We start from the raw sequence: 20,125 nt of genomic DNA, 5'->3' as shown, positions 1-20,125 counted from the left end.
ATTTTTTTTTCCGCCGCCATTTTGTCTTCACAAAGTAAAGACATGTTTCTTTTCTTTTTATTTACTCAACACTTTTTCCAACAATCTACTAGCCGAATTACACTGATGCTAGAAATTTTATGTAACAAAAATGCTTAATCATGACAACTATTAACTGCAAAAATGGGAAAAAGTGCAGAATCGCAAACTCCTTGCACGTTTTTCAGAATAGCTCATACACATAAACCATTTACACGTCGACTTATTTTTACTTAAAAAAAAATCCCAGAATTGCACAAAAATGGCATTGCACACTCTTAACTTTATCCATCTACACTGCTATTTTCTCATAAATTATAAAAATTTTCACGAAAATGCAGGAAAATTTTCTTAATCTTTAAACTCGATAAAAAGCACATATATGAAATTACCTGATCACGAAAAAGTATGTATCCTTTCCAAGGATGAACATTTCCACATATAAAATAAATAAAATATCCAAAAGCTTTTACCTCTAAATTATCTATTATATTATAAACATCACTATCGAATTTATATGCAAACATTAAAAATAGTTACAAATACTTAGTGTCAAATATTTAAATTATTTCCATACACGTGTACTTCAACTGAAACATAAACCAAATTCCTACAAACATAAAATTCACAAAATAACTATCATTTAATTAAAATATCACTAAACCATGTACACGTCGACTTATTTTTATTTAAAAAAACATCCCCGAATTGCACAAAAATGGCATTGCGCACACTCTTCACTATATCCATGTACACTGCTTTTTTGTCATACATTAGAAAAATTTCACGAAAATGCATGAAAATTTTGTGAATCTTTAAATCGGTAAAAAGAACATATATGAAATTACCTCATCGCGAAAAAGTATATATCCTTTCCAAGGATGAACATTTCCACATATAAAATAAATAAAATATCCAAAAACTTTTACCTCTAAATTATCTATTATATTATAAACGTCAGCAACGAATTTATACGCAAACATTAAAAATAGTTACAAATACTTAGTGTCAAATATTTAAATTATTTCCATACACGTTTACTTCAACTGAAACGAATAACTTGAATAGTCATGCCATTGTTCAAGAAATTTAACATAGATTTTAAAAATGCTACTTTATATTTGCATTTCAGCACGTGCACTATTCCTATATCCATAGGCTGAATGATAGACATACAATTTGGAGGGAAGAATAATACGGATACATTATCTTTCATTAAAACTTTAAGCAAAGTATGTGCCGAACAGTTGTCAACAATCAGGACTATTTTTGAATCATCAGGTAAACCAACCGAATTCAAATGTCGCTGAGCCTCGTGTATAAAATGATTTTCAAACCAATCATTCATCGATGGTTGTGTCATCCATGCTTTTTTATTTGCGCGATATATAACAGGGAAAATCATTACTCCTTTGAACGCTTGAGGTTGTGCATGTTTTCCGATTACGAAAAATTTTCACTTGTGCGTTCTTGCAACATTTGCGCACGTTAAAATTGTTAGTCTCGCTTTGGAATCTTTGACACCAGTTGGAGCCTTTTCTGTAGAGCTTGCCGAGGTATTTTGCGGTACATATTGCCAGAAAAGACCAGTTTCATCAGCATTGTAAATTTGGGTTAATCTTTGGATTATGGTAACTTGGCGATTTTTTGGCGAAAATCGGGCGACCAACCCTGCTACAGCAACCTGCTAGTTTTTGTTTGGACGCCATTTTGTTTTCACGAAGTAAAGGCATAGTTTATTTTTTAAACCTCAACATTTTTTTTCAAACAATCTGCTAGCCGAATTACGCTTATGCTAGAAATTTTATGGAACAAAAGTGCTTAATCATGACGAAGATTAGGTGCGAAATTGGGAGAAAGTGCAGAATCGCCCACTGCTTGCCGCGTTTTTAAGAATTGCACATACACGGTATCATCCATATACACGTCGACCTATTTTCACTTAACATCCCAGAATTGCACAAAAATGGCATTGTGCACACTCTTGACTTTATCCATGTACACTGCTAAAGTCCTATCTAGTAACCTTTATCGCCTTACCAAAATGTCGCCAAACTACCTGTTACCATATTCCAAAGATTAGCCTAAATTTGTTCTGGAGATAATTCTTCACTAGTGATGAATCCATTTGCAAATTGTTCAGCAGCTTCAGTATCAGCTGAAGCTTTTTCACCTGAAATTTTTAATTGTCATATACAATGGCGATTTTTAAATTTGTTTAACCAACTTGTCGAATATGTGCACTCATTGTTTAAGTTCATTTCTTCATGAAATATTTTGGCTTGAGCCATTAGCATTGGACGCGTCAATGGCACGCCTTCGCCGCGACGCTGTCTGACCCATTCAATCAGCACTTTGTCATGATCGTCTCTTTTAGCATAACGAACCCTTTTTCTGTTAGTCATTGCTAGTGGGGTGTCGGAATCCACAAAATATTCAAAAAGTTCCTTTTTCTTTTTACTTATGTCATATACATTTGACTTTCCAATGTCGTACTCCTCGCATAATTTTGAGACGGATATGCCTTTATCCATTTTTTGCAGCAATTCCACTCTTTGTTTGATGGACATCGAAACATGCTTTCGCTTTGTAGATCCTTTGGCAGCTTCAGAATTGGAAACTCTTTTTGACATAGTCGAAAGTTCAAGCTTACTTTTCATAAAATTGCTCTAACAGTCTGCAAAAAATAATAAGCCGGATCTAATTAGAAGATTAAGGAACAGTGCAATCTGCAACATTAACTGAAATGCCTTAGATAATTTTAGCCTAGCTTATACCGGCTGTTATACATTAAACGCGCATGCGTAAATGCATTATGTGTTTACGCATGCGCATAAATTTTGTAGCTTTGAGGTCCGGATTACAGACTTTGTACTGTAGTTCTTAGTTTTGGAGATAAATCATAATTCTAGCTGGAGCCCTAAATAAGAAAGCTGTGACACTTTTTTTATGTACCTAAACAAAATTTCTGTAGAAATTTGATTTTGAAAATTTTAGTTTTAGTAATAAAATTTTATTAAAAATTGCTTATGAAATTTTATCTCTTCATATTTTAAACTTTTATTTAAACTATTTAATTAAGCATTTTGTAGGTGATTACCATTGTGGTTTCCTCAAAGGAAGATCTACAGCAGAACAAATCTTTAACATTTGGAAAAAACTAATGAATATGCCACTGCAACACACCACCTTTTTGTTGATTTTAAGACTGTCTACGATTCAATAAACAGAAAATATTTAATTGAAGCTATGAGAGAATTTGCAATACCTAAAAAACTTATAAATTCGGTCACCATTACTCTTACTGAGACAAAACTTAGGTTAAAATCCAGAATAATCTTTCTGAGCCTATTGTTATTTCAAATGAGCTGAAGATTGAAGAAGACTAAAGGACAAAGTGACGATTTGAATTTTTTTTTTTTTCAAAAATATTGCCAAACCATTTACATTTATCAAAACTCAGTATTATCAATATATTAAAACAAGAACTTTAACATACAAAAATGATGATTAAAGTTATGATTTAAAATTAATACAATAATGCAAATTAGAAATTCAAAAATGATATTTTAAGCATCGCACATAATATGCTGTACATTACTGTCGTTCTTCCCATGTACGTAACAATCTGTTTTTGCTTAAAAATCTGAGTGGTATGGGTTTTTTTATCTGTCATGAAGACTTATATTTAAATAGCATTTATTAGCAAAATTTGTATATTTACTTATTTTAACATCTATTTTTATAAACTTGCATTCATTAAGATGACATTTACATTATTAAAGAAAGTACGAAAGCAAAATATCTTAAATTGTAAACTAACACATACCACGTGGCAAAAAAATCTCATGACCAAATAAAACTGATCATGCCAGATGGTTAAAAAAAATCAGAGAATTTTACAAATTAAGCATTGTGCATATTAAATATTTTATATATGTGATAAAACTGCTTTCTTATTGTGCTAAGACTGCATTATTATATTAAAATAAGATGACTTAGAGGAAAGTTGCAACGGATTGGCGTTGGAGAGGACTGCATCATAACTTGAAGAATTTGCTGCATAGTTAGCAAAATGACACTCGAAAAACACATATAATGCTAAATTCCACGCATAATTTTATTTTTTTTGACAATGCACATTATTATTGTGGGTGCACTATGCACCTCCCAATTTTTGTTTGGCTTACATCTTTTAAAGAATGGACGAAATTTAGAAAAGTAAACTTTGCACAGCTAGGGACACAGCGGAAAGGAGCAGAAGAGACGAACAAAGAGGAGAAGAGGGAGTTGTAATGTAATTAAGCTTTGAGGAAATTCCATTTCAGATCACGACACTTTAATGTACAGCATTTTGGGTTCAGATTTCATCAGTAAGTGTGCATCTGAGCTGCAGGGAAAAAATTTATCACTGTTATTTTTAGAATGAAACAGAAGTTAAAAGGCTATTGTTTTATTATTTGAAAGCTAGATTTTACATATATATATATATATGATGCATTACTGTTTGTCTTCCCATGTGCACAGCAATCTGTTTTGCTTAAAAATATAAAAGAATAGCACAAACTTCTCATCGTGAACACTAACATTATATATGTCATATTACATAATACATTACAGTTTTTCTACCCATGTACACAATGATCTGTTTTTACTTTAAAAAAAAATTTCCACAACTCTCACAATCAATGTAGAACTCAAACAGGAATTCTATTTTTGATGTCTTAAAAATTTGCATGTTTAAAATAAACAAACAGCATTCAGAAACAGATAACTTTAGACCAAAAGAGATATACACCAAAATACTATTAATTCTGGTGATAAAAGATTAAAAAAAAAAAAAAAAGTTTTCAAAATAACTATTACAAAGTAGCAAAAAAGTAAGGTTACTAGGATGAAAAATCATTATCTAATTTCAAAAAATCCAAATTTGGCATTTCTTTACTTTAGTCAATTTAAATTTCAATAGCTTTTATTTCGAATGTGAAATAATATGTTGGGAAAAAGAAATGATAAATAAAAACAGTAGATCACATACTACATGATTACTGTGCATTCCCCCAATTTTATGCATTATTTAATTAATTATGATTTTTTATTTTATAGGAATTCAGAATTTTTATTTATTTGGTTGTAACCAGAAAATTTAATGAAGATAATTAATTGCTGGAGATCATTTGGCATAAGGAAATCATTATCTTTTGGCTGTAGACAATATGACATTTGTCTAAATTTTTCATCATATTTGAAATTTAAGCGACCAGAATCTAAGTTAATAACTATGAAACTTGACACACCACAGTTTCGTGCCATATTTACTCCTGAAGTTAATAAACTATCAGAATTATTTCAAAAGTATGGTCATGGATTGCGTCTGGCAGGAGGAGCTGTTCGTGATTTGTTGATGAATAAACAACCAGAAGACATTGATTTTGCTACAACTGCTACCCCAGATGAGATGAAACAGATGTTTACAACTGAAGGTAATTTATCTTACATGTTTTAATTGTATTTATGAATTTGTATAGTTAATTTTACTAAATTAAGATATATGTTCAAAATAAGTATTTCCACATAATTAGAACTGTTATCAAGGGTAACAAGACATTAGACTAATAAAATTGTGATCAGGCTTTCTTTATTTGCCATTATAATCATTTCGTCTACATTGTTATAAAAGGAGATGACTTAACGCTTGGTTTAAAAAAGTTTTTGTACTGATTCTTTATTGCCATATATGGTTATATAAAATTTTAAATATAGTGTTCATCAAAGTGTTGTCCTGTTACAATCCTTACTTCTGTTTGTGCTGAATATGGTAGTACTGATTTTTTTAAAACAGATCTGTATGCATTTAAGATCAAGTTCTAACTTTAGCTGATAATATACTAAAATCTTGTTTTTAATTTGCCGTCTTTGCTAAAAATGCTAGGAGTAGTTATAATAAATTATGAAGTATATCAATTCAAAATTATTCTCTGCCACATGATTCTTATTTAACGTTATCATAAAATGCACTTAAAGCAAAAGTGAAAGTACAATTTGCTACTTTCTGATTGCACCCCACGAAAACATCACACACTCGTTCATTGCTAATTTTCCACCAAGCTATTGTGTGAAAAGTAACAGCCATTTTCAAAATAGTGGCACGCTAAGAATTCCATAGACTAATCAATTAATAGTAGTTAAAAAGCAAGAACATCAGTAATAAAATACTATTGCGTGCGTACGGGTTCATAATGGATTAAATGCACAAGTCAATAAGAAGTTAATAAACTTTATTATTATCCCAAGAATAAATACAAAATGCTTAAATTTCCTCAGAAATATTCGTACAATAATACAATATCACACAGTTGTTATATTTTAAACTACTAAAACGTTCAGTAGAACTCAATTCAATACAGAGAAAGCTAATCCAATTTCACCACAAATTCGCTACAGTCAACAACAAGAACTAAGTAAACAACTGAATTGAGATGTTTTTCTTCGGCTTTTATAAGCTTTTCAATCCTGCATGAGAACATTCTGGTATTTTCTCGATTTTTCTGGATAGCAAAACTGTACAATAACGAGATATCTATTTATTACAATGTGTAAATGCGCGTGTGTATTTTAATTTTTCCGATGTAGCTTTCCTTTCAAATAAGTGTCGTGCTCTGTTACATAAGAGTATAAAACAATTGTAATTAATTCTACTAAAAGTAACTAAATAAATACAAAAAACCGTAACACTGCCCCCTTCCGAAGGATTGCACGTCCTGGGCAGGTAGCCAAATTTACGACGAAGTCATCAATGCAACAATAAACATTACAATAACAACATAAACAATAATTGCAATAAGTAACTTTAAACAAATCAAATACTAAATACAAATCAAATCAAATACACATTTAGAAACAAAAAGGATCATGGTCGTATACTATTTACAATTATAAATAAACTATGTACTATGGTCATAGTAAGGAGCTAACCTGTCGTAATGAACGATTTTAGGTTTAGAGTTCGATGACTTACAGATCTGAACCACAATGTCGTTCAGCCTGTTTTAAACTGTGTATGGACCATCCCAAGATGACTGCAGTTTTGGACAGAGTCTTTTCCATTGAGTCGGATTCCACAACCACACCTTGTCTCCTTCGTTGTATCGGGTCTTCATCTTCTCCATCGCCAAGCTGACTCGCTCTCGTACAAAGTTGTGCATCACTTCAAACAGGGCGTGGAAATCTTGAATGTATTCCTCAGTCGATAAAGGCGCAGGGGCCGGTCAATTGGAAGATCACAAGGCAGATGAAGGTCATGACCTAAGAATATCCGAGATGGAGAATACCCAGTAATCTTGTGTTTCTCTTCGACCCTAGTATGATTTCGGCAGCTTTCTGAGCAGGGTCTTTCAGACAAGGATCAGTGTTTCCAGGTGAGGATCCCTTCTGATGATGAATAGTTATGTCCTCTGATTCTGAAAGCAGTTTGTTGTTTTTGAAGTCCAAGGCAAAATTGTATTTCCTTAAAAGAATCTGTAATCTCTGCTGCATAAGCTGTGTGATGGTAGGCGGCACTTCCAAATGTGATGTTCACATTTAACTTCCCATCTATGTCGATTTTATCACCAGACACAGTCTGGAAGGTAACACAGGATGGCATCTAAATGAATTTATCTTTAAATTGTTGAGCTGCATCTTTTCAAATGAGGGAACATTAGCTCCTGTGTCAATGATCCTATTGCAAGGAACTCCATCAATATGCCCATTGGTGGAGAGTCCATTACTGTTGCTACTCACTGCAGAAATCTTGAGAGCTTTAAATGGTGTTTTTCATTATCTGGCAACCTCCATTCCTCGATATGGTCATTAATTTATTTCCTGCACCATTGCTGGATAACATAACAATACTATCTTTTTGAAAAATCCTTTTTTTTTTTTCACTGATATGCTCCCCGTGTGCACAGCAATCTGTTTTCACTTTAAAAAAGTTACGAGAGAATTGTACAAATTTAGCATACGTACAGCTTTGGCATTGCACGCTGGCCAAAACAGATATGTGGGATTGCTACTTTTGGCAATAGTTACATAGGTTGCCACATAGCTATTTCAATGGGATCATGGGTTGCAACATAGCTATTTTGGCAACATATTGCTTTTTTTCCCGCTAAATGTAGCCCTATATCTTTTGTGGTGAAATTTCTTGAGCTTGGAGAATGCCGTTTCCATTGCAGTATTTTTTATTTTTGGTATTTTGTTTCGGAATCAAAGCAGAAATAATGGTTGAGTAATGCAAATACACAGAGTTGGCTGCTAACTGTGTCAGCTGATATAAACACATGGATATGTTCTTGATGCTTCTGAATAGTTTTGTTTTTGTTCTTGGTGATATGGGGATATATATATTATATATCCTCTCATTTTAGAAATTTTATTCATTCCTTTTAGATTTTGGCTAGCACTGAGGCAAAAATTTTATGTATCATTTAGTGAAACATTTTTCATACTTCAAGCGGCAAACAAAATGTAATGATAAAGTTTTGAAATTAATTCTGACATCTATCTGAGTGTTCCTATCATTCCACAAACTCGTATTTTAAAACTCAGTTGAATACAAAAAAATATCACAAATTGTTTATGAAAACTGTTGGAATTTGGAATACAACAGAAAGGAACGCATATCAAAATGGTGGCATTGCTAGGGATTGTTATGAGCATAGTTGTTAGAAGAATGGTTAAGTGCATGGTTGTCTGAGTTTGACACATTCTGGAAATTTGATGACTTCTATTAAGGTGGCTACCTTAATACGTAAGTACCAAATATTTTTATATTGCAAAATGGGATTCCATGATAAATTATCTGTAATATTAGAATAGTATTTAATCTGCATTATTTTAGGAAATTTTTAGCATGTTGCTGCAAATGGGACAGATATTATAAACAAAAATTGAATTATTATCCACTATATAGAGTATAACAACAATATTCTTTTCTTTTTGCGAGTCCATAAAAAGAAAATATCACATTTTCTACTTCACTTTGTAAAATTGAAATGTTTTATCAAAAAAGATATGTAATGCAATATTTTGTATATTTAAATATCATCAACTTAGATAATGTATTTCTTATTAAAAGCTGCTTTTCTGGCAATAAATATCACATTTTATTTGTGAAAAATGTTTCATTATTTATTTGTTTTAGGTGTTAGAATGCTTCATCGTAAAGGAGAAATGCATGGGACTGTGACAGTTAGAATAAATGACCAACAAAATTTTGAAATAACCACACTTAGAATCGATATGCGTACAGATGGTAGACATGCTGAAGTTGAATTTACTACAAACTGGGAATTAGATGCTGGTAGAAGAGATCTAACTATAAATGCTATGTTTTTAGGTAACATCTTTTAAGATATTTGGATTTATTTTGGCAGTTTACTTTATTTAAAAAAAAATTTAAAAGATTTAAAAAAAAATAGACAAACAAATAGATGTTATAGATATTTTATAAAATTTCTGTTTATGAATGTTTTTTAATGAAACATTTTAAAAGTATCATATTTTATATTTTAAAAGGTCTGGATGGGACATTATATGATTATTTTAATGGTAAGGAGGACTTAGAAAAACGAGCTGTACGTTTTGTTGGGCATCCAGAAGGACGTATAAAAGAAGATTATTTAAGAATTCTGCGTTATTTTAGGTAATTTTAAACTTTTATGTGCATATAGGTATGTAATATGTACACTGAGCAAAAAAAAAGGGGGGGACAGTTCTGTATCTCTCGTTCTACTGGGCTGATTGACAAAATTTAAATTGCGTTCTTCATATTTCGAAAGTGAAACTTAGGTTATATAGATCTATTCTAACATAGGTATTTTGACACAAAATCGGACTTTTTCTGAAATAGCATACGAATTTTTTTTCCATATTTCGATTCTACGACTCAAATTATGCCTAAATATGAAATTTTGTAAAATTTGGTACGAAATTTACGGATAAATTCACAAATTTATGTTGGCTTTTTTTTTTCCGATTGCGCCAAGAAGAGTTCACTTGGCGAACTTAATATATGGCAACCTCTTTTCCTTTCCCTTTTTACATCGTGTGTGAGAGTTTCAAATAATGTTCTTTATATTATATTTTTATTTATAATTGTTATCATTTTAAGTATTTTTTTTTTCTTTTCTGAATTTTATTTTAATTGTTTAATTTGCATGGTTTCTTTTGAAAAACTGTTTTAAAAATTTCTATTTACCCATTCAAATTGCATAGTTTAAATAAAAGGTGCATCGATTTTTTTTCCAAATAGTTTTCTTTATAATTTATTTTTTGCCATAGTTATTATTTTAGGTAATTTTTTAATTTTCAGACTTTTATTTTAATTGTTTGTGTTGCATTGTCTCTTCAGTTAATTGTTTAAAAATTTTCTATTTATTCATTCGAGCTGAGCATTTTAAATATATTAAAATTCATTTTTCGGAATTTGATTTTATCTATTTGTGTTTCTTTCGGAAGAACACTTTGTGACCCAGACTACGATGCATTTGAAAACTGCATATATTAAAAGAGAAAATACCGTAAAGCACAGTTAACACACTTTTTAATGTTCCGTTCAGAAAAGATATATAAATGAGAAAGATGTATAACCGCCATTTTAACTTAGGATGACTTGCATATATTGCTTTAAACAGCTTTATCATTATGCTCATTACTTTACACAATTTTATCATCCTACATTTAGTTTCTTAAAATGTTATTCATATTTTAGTCAAATATTTTATTTTTAAAATTGCAAGAATCAAATATCATAAGATTAAAAAGTTTTAAATTAAAAAAAAAATACTAAATTTTATGCAAAAATTTATTTTTTCTTCTTAATGGCATGCTCTTTTTCTTCAGGCATTCTGTAAGTATATTAAAAAGCATCCAACTTTTCGAAACATTTGGTATTTCTGGCATTCATTCTAAATAGAGTTATCGCCTTCCATTTCATAAAGACCCACAAGCGTTCGAGCAGTAAAGTCGCTGAACACTGGTAGTTTGCTCCGGGCTTTGAATTCCAGCGAACGGGCTGGTTGCATGGGTGTTTTCGTGGTGTTTCTCATTGTAACGTATATGCCTGCTGGTTTCCCTTAAAAAATTCTTCACAAAGGCATCCCTCCTTTTAGGCAGATAGCCCTGCTTTCCCATAACTTAATAATTCAAATCGATCCATTTCATCAGTATTTGGTCAGAGCCTTTATCAGTCTTTAGAGGCTAAGCATTTTAAAGGCATGAGATGAATGGAAAGACTGGTTTCATCAAGAGGTAAAACGTCTTTAGGTGACATCTACATACATCACTAGATAAATTTCTGAATCTTCAAGTAATTCAACTAAGAAATCATGGGATTGTCCGTTTATGATGATATGATGTTCCATAATGTAATTTAAATTTATACAACCATATAGTCAAAACCCAGTCGCTCTTCATTTTAATGTGCAATGATATCGTTTTTGTCTTTTCTGTTAGCACAAGCTCAATTGATGGTATTTGCTGGTGTACACGACCAAGTGTTTTCTTTTTGAACTTTGAATACCCTAATTCCTTGAAGTTTTCTGAAAGTATATTCAGAAGCATCCAACTTTTCAAAACACCTTGGTATTCCTGACAGCCAAATTCCCCTTCAAATTTTTGCTTACTTTTCTCCCTAATTTTCTTCTTTCCTTCTGCATTTATTTTCAGTGCTCAGACAAGAAAATTAAGATTTTTCAATTGTTACACTTCCATAAATTTTGCATTCTTGTCAAATTTTTTAAAATATCAATAACATGAATTGAGTTTCAGCTGAATACATCTTTTCATTTTCTAGGCATTTTAACTATAAATAAAGTTTAAAGCAAATTTTAACTATAAATAAAGTATAAATATTTTAATTAAAAGTTTTTTGCTAAATGACAAACAAATAAAACAGTCCAGCAGTGTTTATTCTGTACCACCGATTGACCCAATTCTTATATCGGCTGAAAACAATCTAAATCATATTAAAGATCATGTTTTTTATACAATCTATAACACAAGAGAAAATTAGCTACTTAAATTTCTAAGAGGATTAATGTAAAAACTGATATTTATATATATATATATTTTTTTTAAAAGCTGGGACATGACCTAAACTGTCAATGTCCTGTTTGCTTAAAAACATTGTGAAAATAAACATCAAACGAACTTTCTCAGTTTTACACAATTCAGTTTAAAAGCAGTTAACGTAAAGTAGCAGACAATAACACGGCAAAGGTAAAAATTTACTCTTACAAATATTTTTTAAAAGAAAGAAACATTTTTTTTAAAAAGTTAAAAATTTTAATAATATCATCTATAATTTTAAGAAAATAGCTTTTCATATAGTATTAATAAGTACTTATTATGCATCATTGAGGGAACAAATTTCATATAATTAATTCTCCACAAAAATTTATTTGAAATTTAAGGTTAAAAACAGCTGTGGCAATTCACTGTAACAAAAATCTATAAACCACATTTGGCGTTATTATTGCTCGAAAAAGAGATGTCAAATTTCAAAACGTGAAAATATGTAAATTCATGTATATCTTAGAAAATTTTGAATAAAAAACTGTAATTTTTTGTAGATATGCTTTAAAATGTAACCTACTTTAAGATGATGGTAAAAATTTTATAGGTTTATAATTCAAAATTTTTTTCAAAAAATTTATAAAAATTATTTAAAAATAGAAATTTTAAAAATAAAACACAAAAAATTGAATTTTATTTGGAATGAAACTAAATTTCAAAATAAAGGAAAAATCAAAAAGTTTAATAAAAAAGAGATAATAATAAATATATGCCAAATTTAATTAACATTGAGGAGCTAAAATTTTGAGAACTAAAATTTTAAAAACTCTTCGCGATTTTTACAAAACTTGGCAGTCTGGCATAATTTGACTTGTAGAATCGAAATATGTAAAAAAATATTGATATGTTATTTCAGAAAAATTCTGATTTTGTGCCAAAATACCTATGTTAGAATAGTGCTATATGTAAATGTAATATATATTCTAAGTTGCACTTTCGAGGCATGAAAAACACAATTTGAATTTTATCAATCGGCCCAGTAGAACTGAAGATATAAAACTGTCCTCCCCCCCTTTTTTTTGGCGCTGTGTACATAAAGCTATAACTATAAGCCAAAATTTTTTCCCCTTTCTCCAAGAAGAAAATTTTAGCTTCCTTAATAGTTTAACTTTTTGTAGTTTTATACACTGATCAGCCAAAACATTATGATCACCCTCCTAATATTGTGTTGCTATGCTTTGGTACACAAAACAGTTACAGCATGTTATGCTGCAGGTTTACAAGGTCTTGGTAAATTTCTGGGAGAAGGCTGAACCAAATTTACAAGTAGAGGTCATGCTGATCTCATTCCCAGCAGAAGTTGGTTGTTAAGGCATAGCTGCTAACTTTCCCAATTCATCGTCACATATCCTAGTCTCCAGGTACACTTCAGTCCTTGGCATGGCTAAAATCTCTGATGCTGGTGAGGGGCTGCTGTAATGATCATTGGATTACATCTCTCACAAGCGTGCATTGGATGAAGACAGGAGAGGAGATGATGTGGCTCAAGTGGTTGAGAAATGGTTGGGTGTTAGAGTTCCCTTGTGCTCTCAACTTGGTGTTTAAAGATATGTTGTTCAGAGCTCCTTTTATTTTTGTTTCTGGAAATGCTGTAATAGTTTCCTGCATTCATAATCAACATGTGTAAATAAATTCTGATGTTAATCTGAATATCCAGTTCATATTGGCTGGTGACATAATAAACATCAAACGAACTTTCTCAGTTTTACACAATTCAGTTTAAAAGCAGTTAACATAAAGTAGCAGACAATAACATGGCAAAGGTAAAAATTTACTCTTACAAATATTTTTTAAAAGAAAGAAACATTTTTTTTAAAAGTTAAAAATTTTAATAATATCATCTATAATTTAAGAAAATAGCTTTTCATATAGTATTAATAAGTACTTATTATGCATCATTGAGGGAACAAATTTCATATAATTAATTCTCCACAAAAATTTATTTGAAATTTAAGGTTAAAAACAGCTGTGGCAATTCACTGTAACAAAAATCTATAAACCACATTTGGCGTTATTATTGCTCGAAAAAGAGATGCCAAATTTCAAAACGTGAAAATATGTAAATTCGTGTATATCTTAGAAAATTTTGAATAAAAAACTGTAATTTTTTGTAGATATGCTTTAAAATGTAACCTACTTTAAAATGTAACCTTTTTAAGTTATATTGGCTGGTAACAGTAGAGTGCACAAAATTCCACCTCATAGTTTTCGCTTTACAATCTGAGTAATTAGCAAGATGCATTATTCCTGTCCAGTTAACACTCCATATATCCATATATGGTGATCAGGAACCATTTCTGCATGCAGTTGATACAAAAGAAAGCAGTTCAGGGATATCATTTCCGAGATGCAGCTTGGCAGCCAAACACTATTGCACCTCATACTGGTGATGCAAAGTATGGCTTCATGCATGAGTGAGGATCTTCGTAAATTGCTTTTCCTGCAGTGATAGTTGACATACATTCGGTAGATTCTAGCCATTTGCAATAATACACTAGACAAGCTTACTGAGGTGAAAAATGGTATCATAGCACTTACATGAAATGGTGCTCTATTGCTTGGAGTAAAAAAGGAGGACTCTGCATTAAAATAACTATTGATAGATATTTCAGCCCACTTTTCTCAGATTGAAACACATTCCAGATCAAAGGGCGAGAGCAACAGGAAAATGCTGTTCATCAAGCCTGCAATCGCAGAGTAGTACAGAGCATTGTTGGTACTATCAGCATTTCAAGGAGGAAGCTAACAAGTGCAAAAAACCTGTACCTTTGAGGCAGATAACTTGGGCTGCCATATCACTTGACTCTTCGGGTGATAGCAAGACCAAGATTTTATTCGTATCTCTCAGATAAATCTTCAGCATCAAAATATTGGATTGATACTGGAGCAGACATCTTGGTAGTTCTGCCGTCAGCTACAGAGTGCAATCAGCCACCCACCAAGCATCTACTTTTTGCCACAAATGAGACAATCCTTACTTTTGTCAGAGACTCATTAAATTAATCCCCATTATCGTTAAACAGAGAATTTCATTAACCATTTGAGATAGCTTCAGTTTCCCACCCTATTATTGGTGCTGACTTTCTTTGCCATTTAGGGTTACTGGTCAAGATCCATTAAGGCTGTTTGGTGGATCCAGTTACCCAACCATGTTCCAAAAAAACTGTGACTGTAAAAGCTATCACTCACATGAAGGCAGTGGGTGGAGATACTAAATTTTACTAACTGCTTGTCGAATTTCCTGTGCTAATGGAAGCTAAATTTAGCATCATGGAAACTGACACTCACTATACTATTTGACATTACTTCACTATACTAATTCAGAAGTCAAACAACAAAAATCAGCGTTATATTTTCAAATTTTCACAGGACTAGTTTCGATGGTTTTACCGAACCACCATCCTCAGCTGCAAAAGCGCAAATGAACGTAATAGGATATAATGATTAAATAAGATAAGAAAGCCTGGACAGAAAATAAGCTAGTGGTGCCATCTGTTGATGAAACCAGAACTAAAACATAATTTCTTAAAAGGCCGAAGGCAAAGATGGATTGGAATTAGGATCATTAACTAAAACAGAAAGATTTTTTTGAATGTGAAATGCCTCTAGAAAATCCAGTTCTCCAATGGAAGGTATATTTTGAATAATTTTGGCAGCAGAAAAATTGAAAGTATGATTTTCGGACCAACAATGTTGGGCAACAGAAGACTTCTGTGTTTCCTTTTTTCTAACATATGCCTTATGTTCCTCATGTAACATATGCGAAATTTTAAGGCTCTCTTAGTTTGGCCAATGTTAATTAAACCACACTGGCAAGGAATCCTGTAAATATCCCAGGAATTCATATCTGGAATGGGGGTCCTTGAGTACAGAGCTCGGAATTTTATTGATGGGAGAATAAACAACCTGAACGTTAAATTTCTGTAAAATACGTGCAAATTTTTAGCTAATTGATGAAAAGAAGGGAATGGCAACAGAATTCTTATAATCTCCTGAAACAAGAGTGTGCCTTTTAGTGTGTTGAGATCAGAATTTTTTAACTGCTTGATTAATAATGTTAGAAAAACGGAAACAGGAAGTCTTCTGTTGCCCAACATTGTTGGTCCGAAAATCACAATTTAAATTTTTCTGCTGCGAAAATTATTCAAAAAACATCCTCTATTGGAGAACTGGATTTTCTAGAGGCATTTCACATTCAAAAAAATCTTTCTGTTCTAGTTAACGATCCTAATTCTAATCCATCTTTTCCTTCGGCCTTTAAAGAAATTATGTTTTAGTTCTGGTTTCATCAATAGATGGCGCCAGTAGCTTATTTTCTGTCCAGACTTTATCTTATCTAATCATTATATCCTATCTCGTTCATTTGCACTTTTGCAGCTGAGGATGGTGGTTCGGTAAAACCATCGAAATTAGTCCTGTGAAAATTTGAAAATATAACGCTGATTTTTGTTGTTTGACTTGTGAATTAGTATTTGTTTGGCGTGTTATTGTGTCTTAATTACTCACTATATTGAGACTAGAAAACCACCTGTGTTTTCACAGTCATGCAGCAAATAAGCTTAAAGCAACCAAACAAGAATTTCAGTACCTTGTTGAAACTTGGATGTGCAGACCCTTCAAAAGCTGCTGGTCATCCCCTCTACATACGGTTGCCAAAAGCAATGGAGGCTGACATCCATGTCGGAATTATAGGAAATTTAATTGTGTTACCATCCCAGATGTATTCTGTTCCCCACATACAGGATTGTCTGCAAGTATTAAATGGGAAGCAGATGTTTTCAACCTTTGATATGGAAAAGGTTTACTATCAAATTCCTGCTTGAAAAGAAAATGTGTCAAAAACAGCTATTTCTGCATCATTCTTTCTCTTCGAATATTTGTTCATGCCATCTGGGTTTTAAAAGGCTGTGGCAGTGATTTCGTCTTCAGTCTTCTGTTTCAGTTAATAGATTTGCCTTTAAGATGTCTCTACAGAAAGAAATCACACTAAGATCAGGGAATCTCACAGGCCATATGTGAAAATGATGCACCTTCCTAACAATTTGCAAACAGCTTCCATTGATTGTTGGGCAGTTTGGGGCATGGCTCCATCCTCCTGAAATCACATGTTTTCATTGTTAACATTAAGGACTTGGTGTAAAATATGTTTCAAATGATATTTTTATGATATGATCAGTAACATATTGAGCAGATGTTACTGTTGTTGCAATGCCGTCCTCATGCTAAAAAAAAAGTAAAGGCCAATGAATCACACCATGACATGATATAGCACACCGTACTGAAACCTTAGTGCTGTGTAATGGGTGTTTGTGGAGCTCATTTGGATTTTCCTGTGGCCAGTAATGGAAATTCTATTTGTTAACATAGTATCTATTAAGGTGGAAGTGGCCTTCATCTGACATCCATATATTGTTAAAGAAATTTTCATCCTCATTCATTTTAGCCAACGTCAAAAACGTATGCTCCCTACACAGCACAAGATCTTGTGAATATAATTTCTGCACATTCTGTAACTTACTTATTAGGGGTGGAACTTGTGCATTATTCTTTGTATTCTTCTATTGCTCAAACTCGTGGATGCATGTTGTTGAATGGAGTGGCAAGGGCTCCTCTCAGTGGAAACTCGAACAGCTGCAATTTTCTCTGGGGTAGATACTGTTCAAATGCCACTTGGGGGCTTCTTTTTCGAGGCTGAGCCAGTATCTTCAAAATTATGCACCCATATTGTAATAGCATGAGCATATTGGACACATCCTTAACATGCTAGCTGGTAATGCTGTTAAAATATCGTTTGTGCAGCAGTCGCACTATCACCCCGCTTGTAAAACACTTTCACAGCCATAGCACATTCCACACCACTCTAGTTCTACATGATTACTAAATGATAATGCATTCACAGCTATGCATTGGTTACAAAAAACTGTTGGCACTACAGTATTGTTAACTTTTAAAATTTCCCATTTCCCTGTACCACCCTGTATTTGTATTTAGTTTTGTTTTACATCAGTGTGTGATATATTACTATGAAATGTGATACATTTCTGAATTTATTCATATAATGGTATGTACATTGATTATTAATTTTATTTCTATTGTATTTAGAAGTTTTTAGATAAATAAAAGCTGTCCTTCCCTACTCAGGATTTCCTTAGTATATAAATATAAAAAATTATGAAATGAAACAAACAAAGAACATGAACTGTAGAGTATCTATTAAATATTGGTATTTTTTATGTCAGAATCGTGTTACAAGTAGTTCAGTAATCTGAATTAAGCATATAAAGTGAATTTAAGTCGATTTCCTTTGGAAAAATTTTGCTGTGAACATTTTCCAGCAATTTCATTTTTCACATGAGAATTTCTTAAGTTTCTCATATTTAGAGGTTGGCAGTTATGGTAAGCTCTAAATATGAAAAACTATAAATATTAGTATGATGCTCCATGACATCCCAGATAGGCTCAACAGGATCAATATCCACCAAGTTAATAGGCCACATCATCACCTGGAATTCATCAACATTTTCCTCAAATCACTGTAGCACATACTTCAGCTTTGTAATCAGGAGTATTGTTCTGATGCAAGAGTTCCTTTCTAAAGGGAAAATGGAAAGCCATAAAAGATTTTACTGGTTAACAGTTATGTTTTTATTCTTCTCAGCTGCATGATATGCTCTGCAACAGCCAGGAGTTCCACCGACACCCATGAGAACATCCCCCAAAACAAAATATATCCATTAGAGACCTGCTTACATTTTTCAGGACAGCCATTCACTTAGAAGATGGAATATCCTGATATAGCTATTGATGTGAGGTGAAAAATATTATCATCCATCTGACCAGGCAGTTGTTTTCCCATTGTTGCTTGGTCCAGTTATGATCTTTATGGACCCACTATAGTTGTAAACATCAATGATGCTGGGTTAACAGAGGCATGTGAGATTGGCATCTGCTGAGTTCCATATCCAGTAGAACTCCATCAACTGTGTACTCAGATACATATATATTTGGACTTGCATTGTGTTTACCTATCATCTAAGCCATAGGCAATCACCTAGTGCTCCATCAAGTGGAACACTTTCTGAAGTCTGAATTTGTTAATCAAGTATGAATTTCTATCACCTTGATGCCTACTACTGGTTTCACCATCTTCTTTTTATTTTCTATTGGAGCTAAGAACATTGGTGCTCATAAGCATCTGATGTGAAATGTTATTTCGGAGATTTTCATTCCTTGCTTTCAGGTCATCGCAATTTGACCTTTATCGAAGTTACTTAAATCAGCAACCTTTCCCATTACATGTGGACATGGGCAACAAAATGATGCCTCAGTATGCATGGAAGTTGTTAAAAGACATTTCCATTTGCCATACCATCTTTCTCATTCCACATGTGCATTCTTACAATGTTAGGTATGGTGATAATGCTTGTGTTGAGTAGTGCATATTTTCTTTCTCTCTGTCAAACTTATAATCATTTTTATATTTTCAAGCATGTGTAATTTAAATTTCATACTGACTATGAAGACAAAACTCTATTATGTATATAATTATTATAATACTGTTTCTCTTGAATAAATTTGTTTCTCCTATAATACTAATGTTTAATATTGAGAAGTTTAAAATGCAAGATACAATACAAAGTCCGAAATCCAGATGTCCATTATCTGGAATGATCTAAAATCCGGACCTCAAAACCACCAACAGTTTTTCTCCTAGGCTTTACGCATGTGCATTTGGTTCCCTCTTCACGCACAATAAAGCATCTAGAGAGTTCCGATTCTTAATTTCACTTCAACACTAAATAAAATATCTGCTTGGCACACATCTCAAACCGAAACATACCTCATAGATGCATCATTGATCTGATGCCAACCTGGCAAATCATTATTTATTATACTTTCCTTTCATCATCGCATGTTTATCAAAACATGACAACTTGAGTAATGACTCATGTAACGATGCCTAAACAATTTTTTTATGTTAGTAATTGAA

The 20,125-nt window shown here is 32.2% G+C and overlaps 1 protein-coding gene across 5 annotated transcripts in view; it reads left to right on the top strand.

Moving 5' to 3' along the window:
* LOC118191626 (CCA tRNA nucleotidyltransferase 1, mitochondrial) overlaps positions 1–20,125 on the top strand; it is a 53,026-nt gene that overhangs the window by 1,761 nt on the left and 31,140 nt on the right. For all 5 annotated transcript variants that reach the window (XR_015042952.1, XM_085823315.1, XM_085823316.1 and 2 more), the window contains exons 2-4: positions 5,125–5,501; positions 9,203–9,397; positions 9,577–9,703. Coding sequence is in view for 4 of the 5 variants with exons in the window: in XM_085823315.1 (XP_085679441.1) it covers positions 5,168–5,501; positions 9,203–9,397; positions 9,577–9,703 (656 nt within the window). In the remaining variant the exon portion in view is untranslated. The remainder of the gene's footprint in view (positions 1–5,124; positions 5,502–9,202; positions 9,398–9,576; positions 9,704–20,125) is intronic.

This window comes from Stegodyphus dumicola, chromosome 9, assembly GCF_044657685.1.
Source record: "Stegodyphus dumicola isolate Sdum_Otavi_A_Nest chromosome 9, ASM4465768v1".
NCBI classification, from domain to species: domain Eukaryota; kingdom Metazoa; phylum Arthropoda; class Arachnida; order Araneae; family Eresidae; genus Stegodyphus; species Stegodyphus dumicola.
This window is presented reverse-complemented; position numbering and strand designations above follow the sequence as displayed.